Source organism: Molossus molossus, unplaced genomic scaffold (genome assembly GCF_014108415.1).
Source record: "Molossus molossus isolate mMolMol1 unplaced genomic scaffold, mMolMol1.p scaffold_m16_p_2, whole genome shotgun sequence".
Classification (NCBI taxonomy): Eukaryota; Metazoa; Chordata; class Mammalia; order Chiroptera; family Molossidae; genus Molossus; species Molossus molossus.
In genome coordinates, this window is record NW_023425355.1 from 122,175,116 (window position 1) to 122,201,816 (window position 26,701).

General features: G+C 36.2%; 1 protein-coding gene across 1 annotated transcript in view; it reads left to right on the forward strand.

Annotated features, from left to right (window-relative positions):
* The window catches only part of DMD (dystrophin), a 2,326,146-nt gene that overhangs the window by 658,373 nt on the left and 1,641,072 nt on the right, over positions 1-26,701 (forward strand). Inside the window, exons 8-9 of the mRNA XM_036270045.1 lie at positions 4,049-4,230; positions 5,424-5,555. Of these exons, the coding sequence (XP_036125938.1) occupies positions 4,049-4,230; positions 5,424-5,555 (314 nt within the window). The remainder of the gene's footprint in view (positions 1-4,048; positions 4,231-5,423; positions 5,556-26,701) is intronic.

Below are 26,701 nucleotides of genomic sequence, written 5' to 3' on the forward strand. Positions count from 1 at the left end.
CCTGTGCCTTTCCCTTTCTCCTTCCCTCAGGTGAGTTCTCTCTGCCTTTCTTTTTCCTAAGCTTCAAGGGCCCTTCTTATGTTTCTGTAACTTATTTTCTGAGACCTCACAGTGCAGCTGGCTCACTTCTTCCACAGCTCACTTCTTCTACTTCTGTGACTTGCTAAATAAACTTTTGCTTGTATTTGAATTTTGACTTTGAATTCTTTCTTAGTCAGAACTCAAGTACTGTGGTTGCTGATCCAAGGTCTAACTCTGCCAGTAACACCTGGTGCTGTTTCCCTGCTAACAGGTTTGAATTCAGAATTTTGTTCATTGGAGTGAGTTCACTCCTGATTGACAGACTTTCAGTAGGGAGAGGTTGCCACTTGGAGAAGCATGATCAAGACCATGTAGACAGGTAATTGTTAATTGATTAAGTGAGATTGAAAATTCTCTTAGTGTCTACTCGTTTCCATGGCTACAGTACAGGTAGTTTTTTCCCCTCCATCCACCTCTTCCATTTTATTCTCAGTTTATTAATCTTTGTACCCTCAGGGCTTAGGACAGGATTTCATATATAGGAATTTCCAAAGACCTGTGGAGTGATTTGAATATTGAATGGAGTCATTTTGGACCCATCTTAGCATTTCTATCATGTCTCCCCTTGTTTTCATTACACAGCCTGTTTTAGTTCTTTAACACTTCCTGTCTGGATTGGGTCCTAGCCTCCTACTTCCCTCCAGATTTTCTCTCCGTGAATCCATTCTGCACTTAACAGTTTTACTTTGCAAAAATTTTAATGTTGTCACACTCTTGCTCAAAAGTGGTTGGTTACTCTCCAACCTATTGAACTAAGGCCAAAGTTTCTAGTTTGCTGTCAATGATCGCTCACTGTTCCACACATAGTGTACCCCTGTTATAACATTCACTCTTCTCCTCTTTGAAGCTAAGACATTGAAAAGGTCATGTCTAATTTGTTCCTACCTCTGCACTTTTGCCCATGCTTTTCCACTGTCTGGAAAACCTTTTCCCATTTTTTTTCATTTCCAGCTAATTAAATTCTATACTTATTTTGGTTTCCTACTCATAAAGAATTTTCTGTTACCCCAATAATATATAATTTCTTCCTTTGTCTGAATATATTAAAGCACTCATTGTGCCAATTGGAGAAACACTTTTTACATTCTGTTTAACAATGGAATTATTTTGTACTTTTCTTCTTCATTATTTATTTTATTCAGATTGTGAGCAGAATCCATGAATTCTCTATCTTGTTAATCTGGATAATCGATCAAAATATTTCAAGTCTTTAGGAAATATATGTTCAAGGCCTTCAACATATTTTAGAATATCTAAATTCCTTTTTTTAAAAAAGAAATACTGGTTTCTACCTAATGGTACAGCTGAATACCACACAACCTCAGAGGTAGGATGATAATACATTGGGGTAAAAATGTCAGTAGTTTGGTCAAATAGTGCATATTTATTATAATGATTGATATTTATGACTATTTTCTCCCATGCACATGATATTTTATGTAGTTAAAATGTGTTATAGCCCTGGCCAGTGTGGCTCAGTTGGTTGGGTGTTGTCCTGTACATTGAAAGGTTGCTGGTTCAATTCCCAGTCAGGGCACATGCTGGCTTGTGGGCTCAATCCCCAGTAGGAGGTATGTAGGAGGCAGCTGATTGATGTTTTGCTCTCACATTGATGTTTCTCTCCTCTCTCCCTCTCCCTTCCACTCTCTCTCTAAAAATCAATTTTTTAAATGTATTATAATTTGAGATATTTGCTTGGGGCAATAGAAATAATACTTGACCTATTTAACTTTTATTTTTTTAATCATGACATCAATTTGAAGCCGAACATATGCTTATGTATATTGTAGCAGTATCTAGTCTTTGGTCAACCTTCTTTAATTCAGTGCCTTTCTCCCAGCATGGTTTTATTTAATACATGGAAAAGCAGAATTCTAAATTATGCTCATCACTGATAAAATTGACTAGTTACTAGTGACAAGGAAGAACACATTCCAGAGTTTCGAATTATGGTGAAAACAATGAACACTTGAAAAACAATTATCAAATGAAGGGGATATTTTAGGCTTACGAATTTCAAAGCTAAGAATTTTTATATATTTTTTTTCTTTACTGATTTGAGAGAGAGAGGAAGGGAGAAGAGCGAGAGAGAGAGAGAGAGAGAGAGAGAAGAAGAAGAAGAAGAAGAAGAAGAAGAAGAAGAAGAAGAAGAAGAAGAAACATTGATGAATTGATGAGAGAGCACATCTATTGGCTGCCTCCTGCATGCCCCCTACTGGGGATCAGACCCACAACCTGGGCATGTGCCCCAACCGGGAATTGAACGGGCAACCTCTTGGTACATGGGTCAATGCTCTACCATTTAGACAGGCAAAAGCTAAGATTTTTTTAGAAAGGCAACTCTCATATACAAAGTAGTTTTTAGCTCTTCCTTAAAAAATACGTGCAGAAAATAACCTTCACCATCTGTTGGTTAATAATTAAATTATAGTAAGGAGCAGAGGATATGTATTGTATAATTGTGTACCTCTCAGCCTTGTGCATTTAAATGCCCAGTGAGTGTCTTTTGAAAAAAATGAGTGAAACAGTGAAATGGTAGATGGTATTACACTCTGCTTCCCTGTCATTTTTTTGACCCTGTTACTCAAAGTGTGGTTGTCAAGCCAGCAGCTTCAGCATCACCTAGGGGCTTGTTGGAAATGCAGAGCCTCAGGCTCCACCCCTGACCTACTGGATCAGATTCTGATTTTTTAAAAAGTCCCCAGGTGATTCATGTGCACATTAAAAATGGAGAAGTACTGTATTATACTATGGATAGAAGCAGACCTAGGAACATTGGTTCACTTTTCCCTTCTAGGTAACTCTTTAAAAAAATACTTTAAAAATAGTTGTTCTGATTAATCATTTTCCTGCTCCTTGTGAGGGGATGGACCAAGTGACCTGTTTAACCTCCTTTTATGTTAGGAGACTTGAGATTTTCTTACTCATAAGCAGAACACCTGTCCAGAATATACATATTTAATTTAAAACAGATCATTTTGTGCTAACTAAGCTAAGATAAATTTATGGCAAGAAAAAATCCTGGCACACTGCTGCAAAATTACCCTGGCCTCCTACCAGGACTTATGTTTTAACACTTCTGGCATTAATGACACACTTCACATAAAGGATTATTTTTACATCTTGGTTCCCTGGAATGAGCTCAGCGGGTAAATTGTAATGCCAAGTAGCAAAGGAACCTTTTGAAGGAGCTGCCACTTATTGTGTGTGTTATTACTAATTATTATTGACTTTAAATGCTGGGTTTCTTTCAATCCCTGGATGTGGCAAAGGACATAATGTCAGATCAACTTAATGTGAAGGGCTTTTAAATTTATCTCTAAAGTCTGAGAAAGAAAGCAACATCTGACCTTAACAGATGCACCATAATGTAAACAAATGTTTTTAATATACTTAAGGAATATTAAAAATCATTATACATATGGTATATAGTTATTTTATTTTATTTTTATTGTGAAAATACATGGTTCATTTCAAAGCAGAGACATATTTTTCCCTTTACATGCTTAACCAGCAAAAATTTGATTAGGAGATGTAAGATTTCTTTACTGGAAGCCAAAACATTAAGCTCTTTTGTGTAGTTGTTTAATTACCAGCGCATCATTTGAACTGACATGCTAATATAACTTTCCATGGAAAGGAAGATGCAATCTTTTATTTTTGTTTCTTATATAATGAGAACCCACTCTCTTAAATGGGCTAAGAGACTTAGGAAAAAGTATTACAGAATGAAGTTTTTATGTGAACAAGAAAAATAAATGAACTTTAGTGCTCATCTCTTTGGTCTGCCAAATTGGAAGGGCATTTTAGGCCTGATTATCATGTTCTAATTAGTCTCTGGAGGATATTCATGGACAGTCGAGTGCTCATTAATGTCTTCTTCCTGTAACATTGATTTGTTCATTCCCCTTTTAGAGACTCAAATATAGAAACCAAAAATTGATATGTGTTGTTAATGTGCTTACAGATGTTGCCACCACTTATCCAGATAAAAAGTCCATCTTAATGTACATCACATCGCTCTTTCAAGTTTTGCCTCAACAAGTGAGCATTGAAGCCATCCAGGAAGTGGAAATGTTGCCAAGGCCATCCAAAGTTACTAGAGAAGAACATTTTCAATTACATCATCAAATGCACTATTCTCAACAGGTAAAGTGTTGAAAGGACAACTAATATCAAAGATGTTTTCTATTTTATATGCATTTTTAGGTATCATACCCATATGCGCATATAAATCTACGGATATGTACACATATATGTATACACAGCATAGTGTGTATGCTATTATCTGCATACATAGCATAATATGTGTGCATATATAATATGTATATATACATATACATATATAGGGAGGGGGAGGGAAGGAGGGAGGAAGAGACTCACTGTAAACCTTTAAAATTTCATGGACTGTAATATTGTTTTCAGAGAACATTGCTCAAATACTCTGCTATTGATAGGCACCATACTATAGGAATATATTTTATTTTCATTGTGTAAAATGAAATAAAAGATAAGCTAATATACACTTTAAATTCTCTCAACTAGATCAAAGAGCAGTGAATTAGAGCAAGAATGAAGGCAGGTACTCCACTGAATAATATTTTCTTATTTTTAGTGACAGCCTGCTGATGTAGTAACAAAGTTTTGATTTTCAAAGTAAATGTTTGCTAAAATAAATTAGTTTAAATATTTTAAATAAAAATTAAATGGAGACCACATATGAGAAAGATTGTTATGGTATCATTGTACAGAATCCTGTGGGATTCTTCCATTACTTGGCTTGTTCTGCCTCCCAGCTGTGGATATTTGGGGTGTTTTCTTGTACTTTTTTTTTTTTTTACATAAACAATGATGAAAAAGCTGTTAGCTAAAGTTCTGCTGAAGGCGTGGAAAGCTCTTAGGCCTAATTTTCTCACTCTACTGAGCTAGTTCTATATTTAGCTTATGAAAGCTTCAGTCCTTTCCAGGGTACTGACCTGATGAGTTCTGGTTTCGCTTACTTTGTGTTCAGAGAAAATTGCTTTTGCATGCCTGTTTTCGCCAGATTGAAGGGCACCATCCCATGTTAGTGCTGGAGTTGTATCAGTATGGAATCCTTATGGTTAAATCCCACTCTCATATCGTCCCTGATTACCCGCCTTCCCACATGACATTGAGCACCACAATTCTTAGAGTGTACCCGTTTCTAATAGCACTGTGTGTGTGTTTACAGTTAAACTTTTAATTCCACTGTTTCCATTTAATATTGATTTTTCTAGTGTCTTGGAAAGCAGTCCTCCCAGGGTTACTCATGATGTCTCCTTCTCCTGTCTGTCCTCCTCCCCCCTAACCCCTTTCTGCAGATCACAGTCAGTCTAGCACAGGGCTATGAACGAACTCCCTCCTCTCCTAAGCCTCGGTTCAAGAGCTATGCCTACACACAGGCTGCTTATGTCAGCACCTCTGACCCCACACGGAGCTCATTTCCTTCACAGGTATGTCAACATTTATTCTCTGTTCTACAAAGCAAAGAATTTTTTTCATCCAAGAAAATTTAACATGGCTTGTGTTTGTTTGAGTTTAGCAGTGCCTTTGTCCTCCTCCATCAAGAGCTGCTTCATTGTCCCCAGTTGTATTCGTTACTCTCACACCATGCTGTTTTGTTATCGCAACTTCTCTAGTGCTTACTTTTTCACTTTATGTTTTAGTTTATTATTTTTAAAAATTTTCAATTACAGTGGACCTACAATATCAGGTGTGCAACATAATGATTAGACATACACCTTTGGAAGTACTGTAGGTTTAACATATGTTGATTCTTCATGAATGGGGATTTTTAAATTTTTTTCTTTATTGTTTTATTTTTCTTTTGAGAGAGAGAGAGGAACAGAGAGGGAGAGAGAGATAGAAACATGTATGAGCAAGAACATCGGTTGGCCACCTCCTGCATGCCCCCCACTGGGGATTTGGCCCACAACCTGGGCATGTGCCCTGACTGGGAATCGAACTGGCGACCTCTTGGTGCATGGGTTGACACTGAACCACTGAGCCACATTGGCTAGGCATGAATGGGGATTCTTATAGTAGTGATTTGTACTTTCATTATGTAATTACCCAAAAAGTTCTCTTTTACAAAGGCTACCAATGGTTGTAAACAATGATTAAACTCATTAAAGGTTTATTCGTGTAACTTTGAAAAGAATTGGGAAAATGGATGAAATTTACTAGTTACACTATTTGGGGAGATTTTCTAGATATATGTTAAGGAAATATATACTCTATAGATGACTTTATTATATTTTCCTTTTATAAAAATACACTCATGTTCTATTTAAAAATGCATAGCTGCAACCTTCTTCATATTGTTAAGGCAGGGGGGAAGAAGGGCCACATGCTTCTGACACTTGTGGGCAGGAGGTTCTTATGACGTCTTTAGAAAATGAATTTCCTAAGGCTTGCACTTAGAGAATGGATGGATTTTATTGGCGTGGAATTATACTTCTGGGGTTGTAAAGCCATTTCAGTCCAGTCCTGGAAGAGGGGCAGTTATGGGTTTAGCAAGGCCAGAAATAAGGCCAAGTCCAGAGTTTCCATTCCATGATGCAGCTGTGTCCAGATTACGATTAGTCCAGATTTAGCCCATTAATCTATTGCATGGGTCCCATATGGCTGCAGTCCACATGGAAGGTGCAGGGCATGGGAGCCACTAGCTCAAGTGGCAAGAGAGAGCAGAAGGGCAGTTTTCCTTTGTCTAGGAGATTAAACATTCAGGTTTCTGGCCCCTGACTTGCTCCCAAGTGTGATGGACAGGTAGGTGTTTCCCAGGACAGGTAGGCACCTCCCATGTCATTCAGACCTCACTGGGCATGCTTCTAAACTGTTCTTCCCCATGTGGGGAATAGACCTGGAGTATTAAATTAGTTAATCTTCTCTTTACTCCTTTCCTGTTAAATAATAACCAGGTTATTGTGCCAGTAATATTATGATCTCTTTTTCTGTTGTTGTTAATCCTCACCCAATGATATTTTTCCATTGTTTTTAGATAGAGTGGAAGGGAGAGAGGGGAAGAGAGAGAGAGAAAAACATTGATGTGAAAGAGGCACATCGATTGGTTGCCTCTCACATGACCCCAACCAGGGCCAGGGATTGAACCTGTGATTGAACCTGCAACCCAGACCTGCAACCTTTACTGGGAATCAAACCCGAGAATCAAACCTTTGACCTTTGGTCCAAGGGCCAGTGCTCTCATTGGTGAGCCAAACCGGCCAGGGCCATATGATCTCTTTTAAGCTGACTGATTTAAACTTGTATATAATAGGCTCTTTTGTATTTATACAAAAAGTCACACTGCAACCGGGTCAGAGTTTATGTACTATTTAATATTTTCCATACAAGGAATTTTCTCAGTGGAGTTTTCCACCATTGCAATATTGTAGGAAACCTAAAAATACAAGAAATTATAGCCTTGTATATGTTAGAGTGTGGAAATGAAATGTGTTGGAATTGCTAGATTTGCTAGAGTTTCTTTTTTAAAGAAAACTTTATTTTGCTGAGTAGAACAATTTGAAAAGTTGTTGAGGAAGTGACTTTTATCAAAACTATACTATGAATGGGAATTTAGAAATTATAAACCTGCTCCTTTTGGCAAAAAGTATGCATTATACATTTTTAGAGACTCATTGATTTTTTTAAAGATAGTTTTGAATAAATCAGTGATTTGGCGTAGTTAATTGATACATGAAGCTGAAAATTCTTAGCACTGAAAGATTCCCCCAGGGAAACACATTTCAGAGCTTATTTATGCCCTCTATCATTGGCTACTTTCCTTGCAAAGCTAAACAAAGGAGTCTGGGTGAGAAAATTTGTGTGACTCAGCCTTATCTTCGATTAAATTTCCATCCACGTTTTCACAAAGCTAATTGCATACAATTGAACAAGAAACTTCATCTGCTTTCTCACTATCAGTAAATAAAAATAATTCTGCCACACATTACTGTTTACTGTTTACAGAGGTGGGAAGTGCTATTTTATACCTATTTTTATTTTATGTACATCCTTCCTTTCCTTTGGTTTCCTTCCCTTTCCTCCTACCCTCCTTACTCTCCCTGACTCTCTAGGCTCTTTTTTATCACCATCCTCCTATTGAAACCTCCAAAACTTAAAGAATAATTGTGTATATCCTAAAATAAAGGAGCATAAACCAAAACAAAGAAATACATTTTTGACCCTAATTATCACTTTATTGAGCTGCTTTTTCCAGAAGGTTTTCTCCAATGCCTATTCTGGCAGTACATTTTTACCTCATTACCACCTCATTAAGGCATTGCTCAGGTATGACTCCTTAATAAACTAATTATAAATGAACTTCATTTTGCTAGATTCAATTTTTTTCACTTTACTTTTGTCTAAATATTACAAAATATATACTATATCATAAAATATTCAAGAAAGTCACTTATCTGTTTCATTTAATGTAAGCTATTGAAATGAACCTAATATTATCTTTTAGAAAAGGAAAAGCATGATTACAATTACTGAGGAATGATATATTCTATCTGTTTCTAAAGGTAGCACCTCAGAAAATAATGTCACACATAGTTAGGTTTGATAAGGTTGTGTCTTAATTATTTTCTAAGAAAAAAATATTTTGAAGAATTTCTCAGAGGGGGGCTGAGGCTATACTGCCCCCTACCGGTTGTATCTGATCCACTTCAAAAGAACTTAAGGCAGGTTGAATTTGATTCCTTGGTTTTATTCAAGTGTTTACTTGGTGGCTTACAAGGAGGGGTGACATTTTCATAATAGGAAAGACAGCAGGTGACTGTCTCCTATGGAAAACATAAAATTCATTAATTATCTCGACAGTTTCCAATATCTTAGAAACATCAATTATTCTCACTTGACCCAAACTTGGGAAATTTGATTTATATTCATTGAAGTTTGTGTGAACCTGTTGAGGTGAAACAATCTGACCTACCTTGGGATCCCTCCCCATAAATGACTCTTTCTCATAATTTATCAAGAAGAGATACCATCTGGTGTGAACCCCTAATTTTCCCTCACTGTATCACTTAACTGCCATCTCTTCTTGGTTGGAGGATATCCTTTTTTTATAGTTATACGTACTTTGTAGTTTTATGACTTTGATCATGCATCTCATTCTACTCCTAAACTTACATCAAAAATCCCCAATCTGTTTTTCACCTTCAATTTCTGTCTCTCCTGAATCCTCACTCTGTCCAAAGCTTCTGTAGACACCCCCATCCACGAGCATGCTGCCTCTCTCCAAACACACCACTCCACCTGATCTTGTCAATGTGCTATTATGTGACTCTTTCACTTACCACCTTCTGTAGTCCATGCTTGATTCATTCATTCATTTATTCCAAAAATTATTATACTTAGTCACTAAATCAAATGTCTTCTTTTCAGCTCTCAGGCTTTCTACCATGATTGGAACTGTTCTCATGGCCTCTAGACTCATCAGGTTCTTCTTCATCCCTTACTGTCCTGTATCTCTTTCATTATCTACTCCTTTTTCCTCTTCCGACTCGCTTAACACTGGAGTCTCATAGAAGAACCCTTGACTCTCTTATTTATACTCACTCTCTCTTATCAATATAATTTAATCTCCTGCCTTCAAACTATATGTAGATGATTATATGTTTACATTTTTACCACTTCTAATATCTCTTGAGTTACAGCCGCATTTTCAACTCTTTGATATGTATCTAAACCTTGATGTGCACTGATTTCTCAACTCTAGGATGCCCCAAAGTGAGCTTTGTTCCATTGCTCACAAACCTTTTCTTGTCCTTTTTGTTATGTAAATGAGAATATTACTCAGCAGTCATTGAGACTTAAATATGTGACTTGCTCTTTTGTGTCTATATTGATCTGCTATTCAATAACGGGACATGTAAAGTCAATTCTTTCTTCACAACATTTCTCCATTAAGTTATATCCCCTCAGTATTTATACATGGCCTCCGATTCAGGCCCTCAATACATGTCTTCTAGATTACAGAAATAGCTTTGCAATCGATATCACTGTCTTTAGTTTAGCCTCCTGTGAATTGGATTAATTTTTTTTTTTTTTTATCCTCACCGGAGGACATTTTTCCATTTTTTGTTCAGGTAGAGTGGGAGGGAGAGAGAGTAACAGAGAGAGAGAGAGAAACATCGATGTGAAAGGGACACATCGAGTGGCTGCCACCCGCACAACCGACCAGGGCCGGGGACAAACTGCAACCGAGGTATGCGCCCCTAGCGGGAACCGAACCCGGGTCTCTCAGGACCGCAGGCCAACGCTCTAACCGCTGAGCCAAACCGGCCAGGGCTAAATTTTGTCAGGACCGCAGGCCAACGCTCTAACCGCTGAGCCAAACCGGCCAGGGCTAAATTTTGTTAACAGCTTTAATAATATCATTCACAAAACTTTCTTCACTTCCTCTTGCCTTTATAACAAGTTTCCTAAATTTCATTAGGAAGCTCCGCAATCTATTAACAATTTATACTTTCTCAATTATTTCAAACTAGTCTATCTCATATTTTCTTTGCTCCACCCAAGTTAAATCACTTGCTCTTCTCCACAAGGGCCAAGCAGTTCTTGTCTTAGCTTCTATGGTTCTCTCCGCCTGGAGTGACTTTTGTCTCCTTTTCAAATTGGCCAATTTAATGCAAATTTCAAGGCCTAACCAGTAAATTGGCAGAGCCTAGACTCAAGTTCACATTTACCGAACTCCAAGCTCATGTTCCTTATATTAACACTGACTTTTCTCTACTGTGATTCTTATATATGGTATTACTCACACATAGAATATTATTCATTTTTGTAATCACTTAACACTTATTTTTTAATTACCTACTATGTGCCAGGTATGATTATAAGACCAAGTGATACATTAATAAACAAATATACAAAATAATTCCTGCCCTAATGGAGGGTGTATGCTCATGGGAGAGTCATAAGATGAATAAGATAAACAGTGTAAATAAGTAAAATAACATTTCAATGAACATGTAAGTAATATGCATTAGGTAAAATTTAGTAGTAAGTACTAAAAAAGAAAAATTAAAATTTAAAATGGAATACGCAATACACGGCAGAGAAAAGTTAAAATGTGAATTTTGGTTGTCAGAGGAGGACTCACGAAGAAGGTAAATTCTGAGTAAAGACTGGAAAGAGGTGTGGATATGTAAGGGAAGACAAACCCATGAGGAAGAAAACAGACAGTAAAGAAGCCCTGAGTTGTGGGGATACTTAGACAATTCAAGGAAAGTTGTAGATGAGTAACACAGTGCTTGGACGTGTTTGTCTCAGCTATAGTAGTGGACCAGATGACGCAGGGTCTTGGAAAGAGTGGTAATGACTTAGGTTTTTATTACCAGTGAGATGGAAAGCAATTGGAGGAATGACATGAACTCATGGTTTTTCAACATGACTGCTGTGTGGCAAATACACTAAACGGAATAAGGATGGGCGCAAAGAGACTAGTTAAAATGCTATTGCAATCATCCAGGCAAAATGTAACAAGCACTTGAATGTAGATTGTTTCTCTTTTTTTCCCCCAATTTTTTAATTGTGATAAATTACACATAACAAAATTTACTATCATAACCATTTTAAGTGTACAGTTCAGTGGTATTAAGTGCATTCATAAACTTGCACAATAGTCACCATCCATCTCCAGAATTCTTTCATGTTGCAAAATGGAAACTCTGTGTTCATTATACAGTACCTCCCTGTGACTCACTTCCTGCAGCCTCTGGTAAGACCACCATTTTACTCTCTGTTTGTGAGTTCAGCTTTTTTTTTTTTAAGATTCTACCTATAACGAACCTATATCTGGCTTATTTCACCTAGCATAATGTCATCCTCCAGATTTATCCAAGTTGTCACAAATGGCGAAAATTCCATTTATTAAGACTCAATAATATTCTGTTGCATGTTTGTACATTTCCTTTATCCATTCATCCACTGATGGACATTTAGAGTGTTTCCATATTGTGGCTGTTGTGAATAATGCTGCAATGAACATGGGGATGCAGGTAGCTTTTTGAGATGCTATTTTTATTTTATTTGGATATCTACTTAGAAGTAGGATTGCTAGATCCTATGGTAGTTCTATATATTTTTTTAAATCCTCACCCGAGGATATTTTTCCATTTCTCTTCAGAGAGAGTTGGGGGGAGGGGAAGAATGAGAGAGAAAGAGAGAAACATTGATGCGAGAGAGACACATCAACTGGCTGCCTCCTGCATGACCCTGACCAGGGCCAGGAACCGAACTGCAATCGAGATACATGCCCCTGATCAGAATCTAACCCACGACTCTTTGGTCTGCGGGCCAACGCTCTAACAACTGAGCCAAACTGGCCAGGGCAGTAGTTCTACTTTTTAATTTTTGAGGAACCTTCATACCGGCTTCCATAATGGTTATTTCAGTGAGCATGATGCATAGTGGTTCAATTCTGGATATGCTTTGTACAACCTACAGGATTTCCTAATGCAACGTGGAATGTGTGTTTACTGTGTTATTTGAAAATATTTAATTGTATTTTAAAAAGCCAAAGAAGATAGATAAAAGTTCTAGGAGGCATTAAGCATAAATCATAAGTAAAGTAGTAGCCTGTGAAATATGTGTGAAATTTATGAGGTAAATTTAGCTGTTGAGAAAGCAAATTGTCTGTGGAGCATAGGCAGAGGTCAAAATGTATGTTAACTATAGACAGCAACTTAACCTATTAGACATGTTAAAAATAGATGGACTAAATAATGAAATACACATGAGTGTTACTTATAAATAGAAAGAGATGAAAAGACCAAATCAGAAGATATGATCATATCACCTCTGGGCTGACAGCTACATCATTCTTGAATTGGCCACCCAGTAATGATACTGTGGTTTCATTATGGTCTCCTAAGAGTTCTACATAAAAAATGCAAATAGCCCTGGCCGGTTTGGCTCAGTGGTTAGAGCGTCAGCCTGGGGTCCAAAAAGGCCCAGATTCCGTTCCCGCTAAGGGCATGTATCTCGGTTGCAGTTTGTCCCCGGCCCTGGTTGGGTCGTGCAGGTGGCAGCCACTCAATGTGTATCTTTCACATCGATGTTTTTCTCTCTCTCTCTCTCCCTCCCACTCTATCTGAACAAAAAATGGAAAAATGTCCTCGGGTGAGGATAAAAAAATGCAAATAAATCTCATAGCTGTTTAGTAGACTCAACTGATGAGCTACAACTATAGGTCAGGCATGCTCATCCCTGCATCTCTCCAGTAGAGCAAGTGTACATGGTAGCCTTGGGCACCTTCTGCCTATTGGACCCCTTGCTCAAATATCACCTCTGTTTCTGTCCACATCATCAGCAGGGAAGGCTGGTACAGCAGAGCATATGAATATTGTACAATCCAAGATACAAATAGCATGATTCTTGTAAATGTTTGACTTTATCTTAATTGTGTTACCTTCACATCTGTTTCACCATGAATCTTGCCATATACTTTAAATTTATTTATTTAGTTAAATATATTGGCATGTTATTAGATAAGTTTCAGGCATACATCTTTATAATATGATATCTGATTGAACAAGTGACCCAGGAACAGAATTGTCAGGTTGGCGCTTAGCTCTAAAGATTGGTGCACTGAAGGCTTCTGAGAATAATTTTGAAAGTTGAAGGACTGTTAGGAAAAATATAGGCAATAGTATTACTTTGAACAGATACACTCTTACCCTTCAGTATTGTATAAATAAAATGCAAAAAGGGGAAAAGAAGCTCTGGGTAAGTAACATCATCTGAAACATTGGAGGATTTTAGAATGCCAGGTACATTATATTCTTATATTGAGAGTCAGATTTTTGAGTCAGACATCCTAAAATCAGAGGTGTCTGTTACACTCATTTACCCAATCAGTATTTATTGAGCACAGACTGTAAACTAGAATTCTTCTAGTTCCTGAAGGTCCTTCAGTGTACAAGATGGAAATGCTGTCTACTTTCATGAAGTTTAATTTATAGATAGGAAAAGAGACCTCAATGTTTTAAAAATTAAATTTGAAATAACTATACATTGTTTTAAACACTGTGAAGTAAACACGCAAGGGCTGACATTTTAAAAAACAATGGAAATGTTAAGTTAAAGGAGCATTCTAGGGCTAAAAATATCAGTTGAGTCTTCTCTTGAACTGAAAACTGGTGGGTGAGGGGAAGCTAATCTAGTTCAAACTCCAGCTGTATTGTTTTAGTAACTCTCTAAGGGACCTAGATATCCCATTTTCTCTCGATGACTTGGTTTCTTCATCCTGAAAATGGAGATCATTTCGCCTGGCTGTTGAGGCTCAGTGGTTGAGTATCCATCCATGCACCAAGAGCTCGCCGGTTTGATTTCTAGTCAGGGCACATGCCCAGGTTGTGGGCCAAATCCCCAATTGGGGGCATGCAGGAGGCGGCTGATTGATATTCTCTCTCATCGATGTTTCTATCTCTCTCTCCGTCTCCCTTCCTCTCTTTCTTAAAAAAAAATCAATAAAGGAAAAATAATAAAATGAGATCATTTCTACTTTACATGTGGCTAAAATAACACAGTGTATGTGTAAAAAGCTTTCACTCACCTTCTTATACAGTGATACCTCGGTTCTCGAACATAATTCGTTCCAGGAGGACGGTCGAGAACCGAATTGTTCGAGAACCGAAGCAATGAAACCCAATAGGAAAGCGGACTCCACAAAGCGTGACTCTCTCTCTGCACTCACACTGATGACGCAAGCAAGGCACGCTGGGCTGAATGAACGCCATTCGGCTCAACTCGGAAGTTCGAGTTCCAAATATTTGTTCGGATTCCGAGACAAAAGTTTCTCGAATCCTGATTTGGTCGAAAACCAAGGCGTTCGAGAACCGAGGTATCACTGTACAACAGGCATGAACTAAGTGTTTAAGGGTGAAGAAATGTTTATAATAATGCAGGACAGCTTTCCTGCATTTTAATGATGTTTATAAATTATGATATAAATTTAAAATAACCTAAATCCAAAAATGTAGAATAAAATTCCATTCTAGTCTTGGCAAAGATACTTGGAATTTCTTGGAAAGGTTAAAGTTTAAACAACCATGCTAGAAACTGACTTTTCCCATCTGTATCTCGATACCACAGATAGCAGCTGTGGGAGATACAAAAATGGAGTCAATTTCTACAAAACAATAATGTCTGAAAAGTTCTTATTTACTTCATGTTCATTACATTTTATGGGGCATGGTGGGTTTATAAAGGTGGAAAGATTTATTGGATGGAACTGAGCTAATCTATTTGTATAACAATCTCAAAAAAGGTCAGATGGCTTATTTGTAATCATTAATATAGTGCTTGGATTGTCTTATGCAGACTGGTGGTAGTATATCTTGTTTAGCTTTATTTTTGGCCTCTTGAAGAGTCTTAATGCCAAACATTTATTTAAATACCCCTTTTCCAAATAAAACAAATCTCTGAGGAAGCATGATGTCATAATGATATGAGTTACAATTATGCTTCATCTTCTCACTTGCTGTGTGATACAAAGGTGTGGTCAAGTCATGTTTATCTTGTTCTCCTGTTATTGTCGCCATGTCTCAATCACCTCAAAATTTAGGAGGTTACACAAGCAATAGTCATTGTTCTTATTATCTGTCATGATTCTGGGGGCTAACTGGGACAGGACTTCTCATGCAGTTGCAATAAGACTATAGCAGAAGCTGGAGTCATCCCAAGGGCTTCTTCACTCACATATCTGGTAGCTAATGTTGGAACCTCAGCCGGGGCAGTTGTGGCCTCTCTATGTAATTTGTGGTCAAATGGTGCTTGGGTTCCAAGAGCAAGTGATCCAAAGAGCACCAAGCAGAAGCTGTATTGCCTTTTGTGGCTTAGTCCTGGAAGTAACATACTGTAATTTGCTCTCTGGTCACAGTTCCATTCATATTCTATGGGAGGGAGCATCAGCCCAACTCTTGATGGAGAAGTGTCATTGTTACACTGTAATAAGAGTACCTACAATGAGAGATCTTGTTGTATCCATCTTGAAAAATACAATCAGCCTCAATTTACAAGATTCTTATGAGGGATAGTGATCAATTGAGAAAAGTAGGTAGCATGGTGCCAAGCAGGCATTCAGTAATGAGTACTGTACTTCTTGGTGACTATACTTGTTTTAAGTAAGCCTTGACACATCTTCAAATACCCAGGCTCCTGATGAACGAAGAAGTTTGACAGTGTCTTTGCCCTTGAGTATCATAGAATAAATTTTGCAGTGGTGATCAATTGCTTTACAACCTACATGAAATTTCAAATTCACTTGGGAAGAATTTATGTGTGTTATTTAATATGAACAGTATTAAGTAGATGGAGCACCCTCCATCCTCTTCATTTTATTGGTGAAGAAATGAAGTCCAGAGATATTACATCATTTATCTAATGTCACAGAGTAGAAATACTGGATCTAGGATCTGATATCCTAAAGTTTGATAAATACAGTTTCTATCCTAGGGTTGTAACTATTTCAAGCAAATTCACCATATTTTCTGAAGAACAATCTCTAGTTTCTACATTCATTAAGTAATTTGCTTTCCTGTTTTTCTTCGAGTTTGTTTATTACAATATGTTTGTTTTCAGAAAGTATTTAAATAATTATTCCTTCATTATTAATGCCTTTTTAATGAAACCATACTCAAAGTGTGGTAGCATCAAAATTAGGATGGATAATAACCTTGATTGGTAACTTATTTTATATGGATATATTTCTTAAAATGCATAATTAGCAGATACCAACATATAATTATCCCTGCTACAGAATTCCATCAGAATATATCCTTACATATTAGTTTATGGTCTTTGCCAAGGAACAGTGTTAGTTCAGAAATGGAATAATGCTAAGTTATTAAATGAAAACATTTTACTAAACTTACAGAGCAATATAGGTAAATGTGTGGCATATATATATATATGGTAAATCCTATATAATCAGGTCTCAAAACTATTGGAAGATGTTTTATTGTGACTAAAACTTGACTCCCTTGAGCATATAAAGAAAAAGATACAGTTCTTTTGAAGGGATATCATATTTAGTAGTAACTAATTTAGAGTTATTGTGAAACCAACATGCCATTAATGCTGATATGAAGTATTTTGGGTGATGCTGAACTTACGATAAGAAGGCAGACATCAATTATTTTTTAACCAGGAAAATGTTATAGATTGAACCCTAGGGGAAAAACTATCTTTGAAAGAATCAATGATAGTTGACAGTATTATTATGTGACTTCTTATTTCCAGATCATCTGCCTGCTGATTCAGTTAACAGAAAGTTATGTTCCTCTTTTACCTATATCAAATCCTGATTTGGAACATTAGCATTTTAAATAATTATTTCTATTAGTTCAGTTATTCTTGGTGTAATGATGCCTATGATGAGAGCTATATATAACAACAGGATTATTTCACAATAAAATTTACTTACAGTGAACATTTATGAAATGTTTATTAGGTTTCTCTGGGATTTCTGGTTAATTTAAAATCTTAGTACATTTTATCTTCATTATAACATGTCCCAAGGAAATTTTTGGCTGAAAGATTAGCATTATAAAAAGAGGACTTTAATTAGAAATTTCTATATTGTGGGCCAGCTTGCTAAATCCAGTGGCAATTAGCTGCTTCCTGAGATCTGTAGTTCTCTTTCTGAAACATTAAAATTTACTTTATAATACCTCAAAAAGTCATTTCAAGCAGAATTTTGTGTCATTAATGGAATTAGAAATAAGATGTGCCCATGGATTAGTCTCCTTCTATTCCATTATTTAAATTTCATGTGAGCCAGGCAATTAAAGGCTTTTTACCTATTTGGTACCTCACACAGTTCAGGAGCAAGTATGCCAGAAGCACTGCAGTATTTCCATTCATTTACTAATTGCTTGTTGCCTACTTGATCCTAGAAACCAGGAATGAATGTGAAAGAAAGTATTTGTTAAGCTATTAAAAATCTTACTATTTTTATTGCTTCATATTCTATGATTATAGTAACTATTTCTTGAGTGGGTGAAGGTATTGAGTAAGGCAATTCTAGTTGTTTCATATTGGTTAGAATTTATAGGAAACATCTTAAATAAAGTTAAAAGTCAAATCATGAACTAGGAACTTAATTGTAGCATTTATAACATACAAAATTTTAGTAGCCCTCATTCATAAATAACTCAATAAATTAATAAGAAAAAGCAGCCCTGGCCAGTTTGGCTCAGCGGTTAGAGCGTCGGCCTGCGGTCTGGAGAGACCCGGGTTCGGTTCCCGCTAAGGGCACGTACTTCAGTTGCAGTTTGTCCCTGGCCCTGGTTGGTCGTGCGGGTGGCAGCCACTCGATGTGTCCCTTAACGTCGATGTTTCTCACTCTCTCTCCCTTCCTCTCTCTCCCTCCCATTCGATCTGTACAAAAAATGGAAAAATATCCTCAGGTGAGGATAAAAAAAAAAAAAAGAAAAAGCAAAACACCCTGATAGGGAAATTAAGAACATGAGCCCTGGCCAGTTTGGCTCAGCAGTAGAGCATCAGCCTAGGGACCAATGAGTCACAGGTTCGATTCCGGTCAAGGGCATGTACCTCTGTTGCTGTTTGTTCCTGGCCCTGGTTGGGGTCATGCAGGAGGCAGCTACTTGATGTGTCCCTCACACGTCGATGTTTCTTTCTATCCCTCCCAGTCTATCTGAAAATAAATGGAAAAATATCCTCAGGTGAGGATTTAAAAAAACAATTAAGAACATGAGATAGAAAATGACAAAAGAAAAAAAATCAGTATATCAGTAAGTATATAAAAAGACATTCCACCTAATGTATACCACTAGCAGTGAATGATATACAATTTAAAGCAATGAAATAATTTTTATCTACCAGATAGGCAGATTGGAAGGGTGATAATATCCAGAGTTTTCTAGAATATAAGGAAAGAGAAAATCTCATGAATTATGAAAAGGCTTATGATAGAGTACATTGATGTTATCTTTTGAGAGCATAATTTTTAAATAAATCACAAAATTTTAAATACGTAAAATCTGAACTTGCATTCATACTTCTAGAAATATATCTAAGGGCAATAAACTGATGAGTACAATGATGTAAGTAAGAAATAGTTAAAACATTTTTTTTAAGAGGGAAAGTTTATGATTCTATACAAATTTCACAATTATTTGTTCTATTTCTGTGAAAAACGCCATTGGAATTTTGATAGAGATTGCATTGAATCTGTTGATTGCTTTGGGTAGTGTGAACATTTTAACAATATTAATTCTTCCAATCCATGACCATGGAATATTTTTCCAATTTATTTGTGTGTCTTTTAAAATTTGTTTCATAAATTTCTTATTGTTTTCAGTGTATAGGTCTTTCCCTTCCTTGTTTAAATGTATTCCTAGATATTCTGTTCTTTTTGATGTAGTTGTGAAGGAAATTGTTTTCTTAATTTCTGTTTCTGCTTGTTCGTTATTGGTATATAGAAATGCAATAGATTTTTGTGCATTGATTTTGCATCCTGTAACTTGACTGAATTACTAGTGGAGTCTTTAGAATTTTATATACATAATAGCATACCATCTGTAAATTATTACAATTTTACTTCTTCCTTTTCAATCTTGATGACTTTTATTTTTTTTCTTGCCTAATTGTTCTAGCTAGAAATTCTAATTCTGTGTTGTATAAAAGCGGTGAGAGTGGGCATTCTTCTGTTGTTCCTGATCTTAGAGTTGAGTATGATGTTAGCTATGGGCTTATCATATAGGGCCTTTATTATAGATAAAACCTGAATATCCATCACTGTGGGATAGGTAAACCTTATGGTAGATATACATAGTGCAGTATCATGAAACATTTAAAATTCATGCTATAGAGGTATATGTATTGCCATGTTGTAAAGATAGCCCTGCTATATGGTTAGTTAAAAGAGAAAGTTGCAAATAATTTATGAAATACAATTATTTATCATATATACATAAATAAATATATATTTTATGTATATGCATGTTTTTGCACATGCAGCTACACACATGTACTACCAATAATACCAAAGAGTTATATAGTTTATGTGTTTTGTTCTAAGTTAGGTATATGGACTGTATATACCCACTTATGTTACCCACTTTTCTAGTCCATGCCTATAACTAGTATTCCAAGTCATAGTACACACTATGGGTATATATACTCATTTAATACCCAGCCTTATTTGTAGTTATTCATGGATCCCGTTAACTTTAATAGAACATTAAAAAATGTAAGGGGATAGGAAGAAGCCAAAGAGAATGTCTAATGTATATTTAATTTAGGTTATTGTCTATTAGGTCCATTGCTCTCCTCCCCCCAAGTCCTGAAGAAGAAGTAGCCATGCTTCTTGGGATAATATTCATGTGAAACCACAAAATGGATGAGTTGGGAGGAAAGGACCACATTCTCAGTCCATTTGTCTTTGGTAAAAGCAACAGTCTATTATGTTAAACTTTTAATTGTTTCAACCTTTCTCTTAGAGGAAAAATATTCATATTTTGTTGCTATTGTTCAAATTCTTTGTAGTTTGCTGAGGTACATGACTTCAGATTTAATTATTGGCTTGGGTATGTTATAAGACAACAGATAAGTTTTGCTTCTGTGGTGCTAATATTTTTCATTGGAAATTTAAAAACTTGATAACTGGGTTTTTATTGACTTGATTTTTAGGGAAATAAGCCATTATTACTTAAAAGCCCTTGTAAAATTGAAGCAGTAAGTCTAAATAGCCTCCTAATAGGTGAATAGTTACGTTTATTCCTTTATTCAGTAAACAATTATTGAGTAATTATTATGTAGCAGGAACTACACTAAAGCTGCTTAATGGGATAACCTGATTCTGGTTTGGAGAATTACCAATGTATCACAGTATGCAGGCTAAAGACTGCTTTTGGAATTTATTAGTAGCCACTTAACAATATTTGTTAAATGCTATCTCTGTCAGCCAAGGGACTCTATTCATTGTGGTCATTTAGCAACCCAGCATGATGAAGTAGCTACCATGTAGACTATTTCCAGTTATTGTAAAAAGGAAAAGAAAGCTCTGGAGTTTTTTTGACTGGCAATTACATACTTGGACAGGGAGTGATATATGTTATCTCAGCTCATAACTCATTGGCCAAATGAGTCACATGGCCTCACCCACTTACAGAACACTAGGAAGTATATTCATATGACATGTCTCAAAGGTAAAGAACTGTACATAAGCATGAGCAGTATTTATGACTGCTAAAACATCTATGCTATGATTTGTACAGATGTCAAAAGACAAAATGAAATGGGAAATAAAAACATGACCATGTCCTCAAGAAACTGGCTTAGTGAGGTGAATTCTTCATGTATAAAATATTGATTTACAAAACTAAATCAAATAAAGTCATTTAACTTGCGAAAAATTAATGAGAGCACTTTTTTTTTTTTTTTTGACTAGTACTTAGCTTTCTAGTAGAAATACCCAATATTTCCATAGAAGGCTCTGGAAGATGATGAGCACTCTGTTGCAGGAAGTGCTTAAGCACACACCAGATTATGAGACTGGTTGTAAAAGTAAATCAGTCATTGGACACTTGATTCACTACCCTGTTTGCCTACTATTTGCAGAAGCCACATAACTCTCCAGGATGACTTGTGGTTCCTTGTAAACCTAGAATCCATGATTCTAGTCTATGATTCTTGTTGAACAGTGTTAACTATTATGGAGTAAGTGACAATGAACCAAGCATGAGGGACATAAATGGCTACATTCTTGCCCTTCAGGAATTTGCAAATTGAGTAAGTAGAGAATATGTTTGAGGAGCTTTGAACCTGGAATAATTTCACTTTACATTCAGAAGAAAATTCAAAATCCCTATATGCTCTGTTTCCTACATATCCTACTTTCCCCCTTCCCTCTTCCCTATCACTCAGTTCCAGATACACTGGCCTGCTAGCTTTGCTTCTAGTAGACAAAACATGCTTCCAATTCAGAACTTTTACTCATGTGTTTCCCTCTTCCTAGAAAGCTCTTTCCTAGATATTTACATGACTTGCTTCCTAACCTTAACCAGGCCTCAGAGAGGACTTTTCTGACTACCCTGTTTCTACCACTACAGTTGCTCTTTTTCTTCTTGCCATGCTTTTATTTTTCCTCATAATGTTTATTACTACCAACATTATACTGTATACTTATTTGTAGGTTTTTTTCCTCTAATGAATGTAAATTCTAAGAGGGAAGGGACTCAGAGTCCAGATTATGTAGTAGGTACCCAAAACCTGTTAATGGAATGAATGATTAAATGGCATATTCTTTTTATATGTCCAGTTATCTAATATATTTAACATTCTAGGGCAGAATTGAGTGGACATCATTATTTAGGGGAGCAGCTATTCAGGTATATGTATTAGTGCTGCTCTGATGACCTTAATAAATTGTTCAGGATTTTAGAAGCAGGTCCGACAATCTGGACCATGTAGTGACAGAGTTTTACATCTTCCTTTACTCACTGTAAATTATTACTCCCATCTGCTGTATTTGAACAGGAGGTATACAGAATGAAGATTTCAAGGTAGGATAGAGTACAATGTAAACATCTAGTTTATTTTCTAAAGTTACCTCAGGAGTTGAGGAGGTGGTAAAAATACTGATTCATGAGGCACATCGTAAGCCTATTGGATGGGGTTCATGAACCTGTAATTTATACAGCTGTCCTGCAGTGGTACATGGACAGGTACTTAGGATTTCCATTGAGTAAGTTCATCCAAAACAGGACTTTTTAGGATACTTAGGTAAGTGAAAGGAAGAATGAAAGTATTTTAACTGGGGCATGACTTTAGTAAATGACATTACTATAACCATAAAGGTAAGCTCGTATTCAACAGATGGAAGACACAGGTAACTCTGGGATCATTGCTGTCCTATGAAGCTTTATTTCTTCAATAGTATTAAGAATGGGGAGAGAGGAAAATGATCACTTATTGACTAAGGGTGGAAAATATGTAGAGAAGGAATTGGTGAAACGTGATATAAAATGCAGCTAGGAACTAATTAAGCCCAGAGAAGAAACTGTAAGTAGGTAAGTAGAGACGGTTTCACAAACTACTCCCATCAATTTGAATAGCCTGTTGATTTTCTGTTCTCAACAGCTTCTGCTAGTGTGTGTGTGTGTGTGAGAGAGAGAGAGAGAGAGAGAGAACGAGAATGAACATAGGCACTATATTGAGGCTCAAAATTTAATTTCTATTTTTAATACATTTTGAAAACGTCACATTATTGGCTTTTGTGAAGGTTTAACACAGTTTTGAATTAATACTAAATCGATGATCCCCTTAACAAATGAGCTACATGAACAACTTGAAATGTAATACCTATGTTTAAGTGAAGGAAGTGCTCCTCTCAGTTAAAATATAGGAATTATATAGAGCTTTCTTGCCTTTTCATAAGAGGAAATTTTAATAGTGTACAAAAGTAGATAAAATAATTTATAGAAAAGGAGCCTTTGCTTTGGTGAAACATTCTACTCACTGATGATCATTTGTGAGGGCAATTATATTACTTTTTCAGAAAAAGGTCAGACCTTTGATAAAACTCTCTAGCATTAAACTAACATTTGAAGTCTCAATTTAAATTCTATTATAATTTCTGAGTGATATTTCTAAATGTTAGAAAATTACTAAAATATTAGGAAAAATAAAATTGGTTAGAATTGAAGAAATGAACTCCATTTTAATGTTTTTTGTTTTTTTTTTTTTTGGCTAGAAAATTTGAGTGTAGATAATTCCTGGAATTTTTAAAGTATAGCATTTTCTTATGTAACAGGGTAACTGAGTCTTATGATGCAAGTAAAAATCCAGTCAAAATTCAGGAAGATATTTTCTGATGTAAGAGTAGAAATATATTTAAGTTGAAGCTAAATGAATTATTTTTCTCAGAATGATTCGTTTTTGATCTATCATCAGTTCACATAAAACAGGCAAATCTCATTAACATAAGTATAATTTAATTTTCCCCAAATATGGAATAAAATATAAAAACTATACAGAAATATATATGAGTTTTTGGCCACTAGGGTTATTATGGTTAGGAACTAATGTATTAGAAACTTTTCATCAATTCAGATATTTGAAAAGACTCAACAGAGTCCACTGAGTATATGCACAGAAGGCTTTTATCAAAAGACAATGGTGTGAAAGGGCTAGGGAAAAAGAGTATATAGCAAGCATCAGAAGTCTGAGAGCCATTCTCAGCTCTAGCTTCCCATGTGCTCTTACTTATGTACATGGAAGCACCGTATCTCCCCCTAGATCCACAAGATCTGAGTGAGCAATCGTGGCTTTGACAGAGCTCAAAGAGAAGTTCTTAGTGGACTACCTCGAATGGCTCCTTGGTCATGTGATAAAGTTTGCATTATCAAATTGGTTAGGCCATTTATAATCCACCAGTAGGGAGAAAAGACCCTGGAGATCAGCATGTGAGTTTAGGATCTTAAAAAGCTCACCTTATTTACAATAGCTAAGATCTGGAAACAGCCCAAGTATCCATCAATAGATGAGTGGGTAAAAAAGCTGTGGTATGTTTACACAATGGAATACTATGCAGCTGTAAAAAAGAAGAATCTCTTATCCTTTGAGACAGCATGGAAGGACCTGGAGATTATTATGTAAAACAAAATAAGCCAGTCAGAGAAAGATGAATATCACATGATCTCACTTATATGTTGACTCTTATGTGCAGAATAAACTAAGGAACAAAAAAGATCCAGAGACGTGGAAGTAGGGAACAGACTGACTAAACCTCAGACGGAAGGGGGCTAGGGAGGCGGGAAAAGAAAAACCAAAGAATTTATATGCATAACCCATAGGCACAGACAGTAGTGCACTTAAGGCCTGGAGCAGGGCAGGAGTGGGGTAGAGGGGGTCAAATGGGGGAGAAAGGGGGAGCATCTGTAATAATTTCAACAATAAAGATAATTAAAAAAAAAAACACACCTTAAATCCCACAACCCTTAGTTAAGTCAGCAGTCAAAATGTAGATTTTCATCTATCCCTAGAGGTAGAGATTGTTTTTCCAGGCTAGGTGTAAAAACCACTCTAGCTTTACATTGTCCTTTTTGATGTTCTTACTTATAGAACACACATGTTAGAGTTCATCTGGTACCACAATATTACAAGTAATGCCAAGAGTGATTAATACAATCAGTTAATTTAGTTAACATTGTATCATTGTTGAGAGGAAAGAGGAACTGCCTTATCTTTCATCTGTTTCACTAAAATGAAATTATTATTTAAAAACTATGATCATTAACAAATTAAATTTCATGGTTATATGTGTGATTCAAGAGCATAGGAATACTATGGCTAGCTTTTTAGGAGTACAAAAAGGCAGAAGGAAATGAACATTAATGCTTTTATAAACATTTCTTGGGGTGATTTAAGTTACAACATGCTGTAGGAAAAGGGTGAAAAATGATTACTATATAGTCTTTTCCCAGAAATTTAAAAAATCACTTTTTCTTACTTTGACTGCTATAACCTTTATTTTCTTATTCTCCTCCTAAATCTGTCTCCCAGCCAAATAAACAAAATAGTACTTCCAATTTCATGAAAGGCAGTTCTACCTTTTCATCACACCCGTCTTTAGAAATCCTTATTGACTTTCCACTTTCTCTCAGCCTGACATTAAATTAAGAAGCCTTCTGTTACCCGTGTTTGAATTACATTTAATTCCTAAGAATCTTTTTTCTCTTGATTTTAAGAACATTTGGACATGAAATTGTTTACCAGTTTTATTCAGTCAACAAGAAAGAAAAGGGCAGAAAAAAGATAATTTCCATGTACTGTGTGTGTGTATGTGTGTGTGTGTGTGTTTAAATGAGATGTAATTGACACGTAACAGAAAGTTTAAGGTGTACAGTATGTTGATTTGATGCATTTATATATTGCAATGCAATTACCAGTGTACTGTTAGCCAACATTTCCATCACATCACATAATTATCATTTCTTTTTTTGTGGTGAAACTCTTCAAAACTTATTCATCTTCTGCCCTGGCCAGTTTGGCTCAGCGGTTAGAGCGTCGGCCTGCCGTCCGGAGAGACCTGGGTGTGGTTCCCGCTAAGGGCACGTACTTCGGTTGCAGTTTGTCCCCGGCCCTGGTTGGTCGTGCGGGTGGCAGCCACTCGATGTGTCCCTTCACATCGATGTTTCTCTCTCTCTCTCTGTTCCTCTCTCTCCCTCCCACTCTACCTGAACAAAAAATGGAAAAATATCCTCGGGTGAGGATAAAAAAAAAAAAACACAAAAAACAAAAAACAACTTATTCATCTTCTAACTCCAAGTTTATACCCTTTTGCCAACATTTTCCCAACTCTCCAAACCATGCATTGTGTTTTTCACTAAATCTCAAATGTATATTATGGAATTAGTACATTTCAAGAATGAGTCAGTCTAAAGATAATCTCCTTAGACACAGTATGGTGATTACCAGAGGGAAGAGTGTGGGGGAAGTAGTAAAGGGTAAAGGGGACCAAATATATGGTAACAGAAGATGATCTGACTTTGGGTGGTAGGCACTCAATGCAATATACTGATGATGTATCATAGAATATACACTTGAAACCTATATGAAC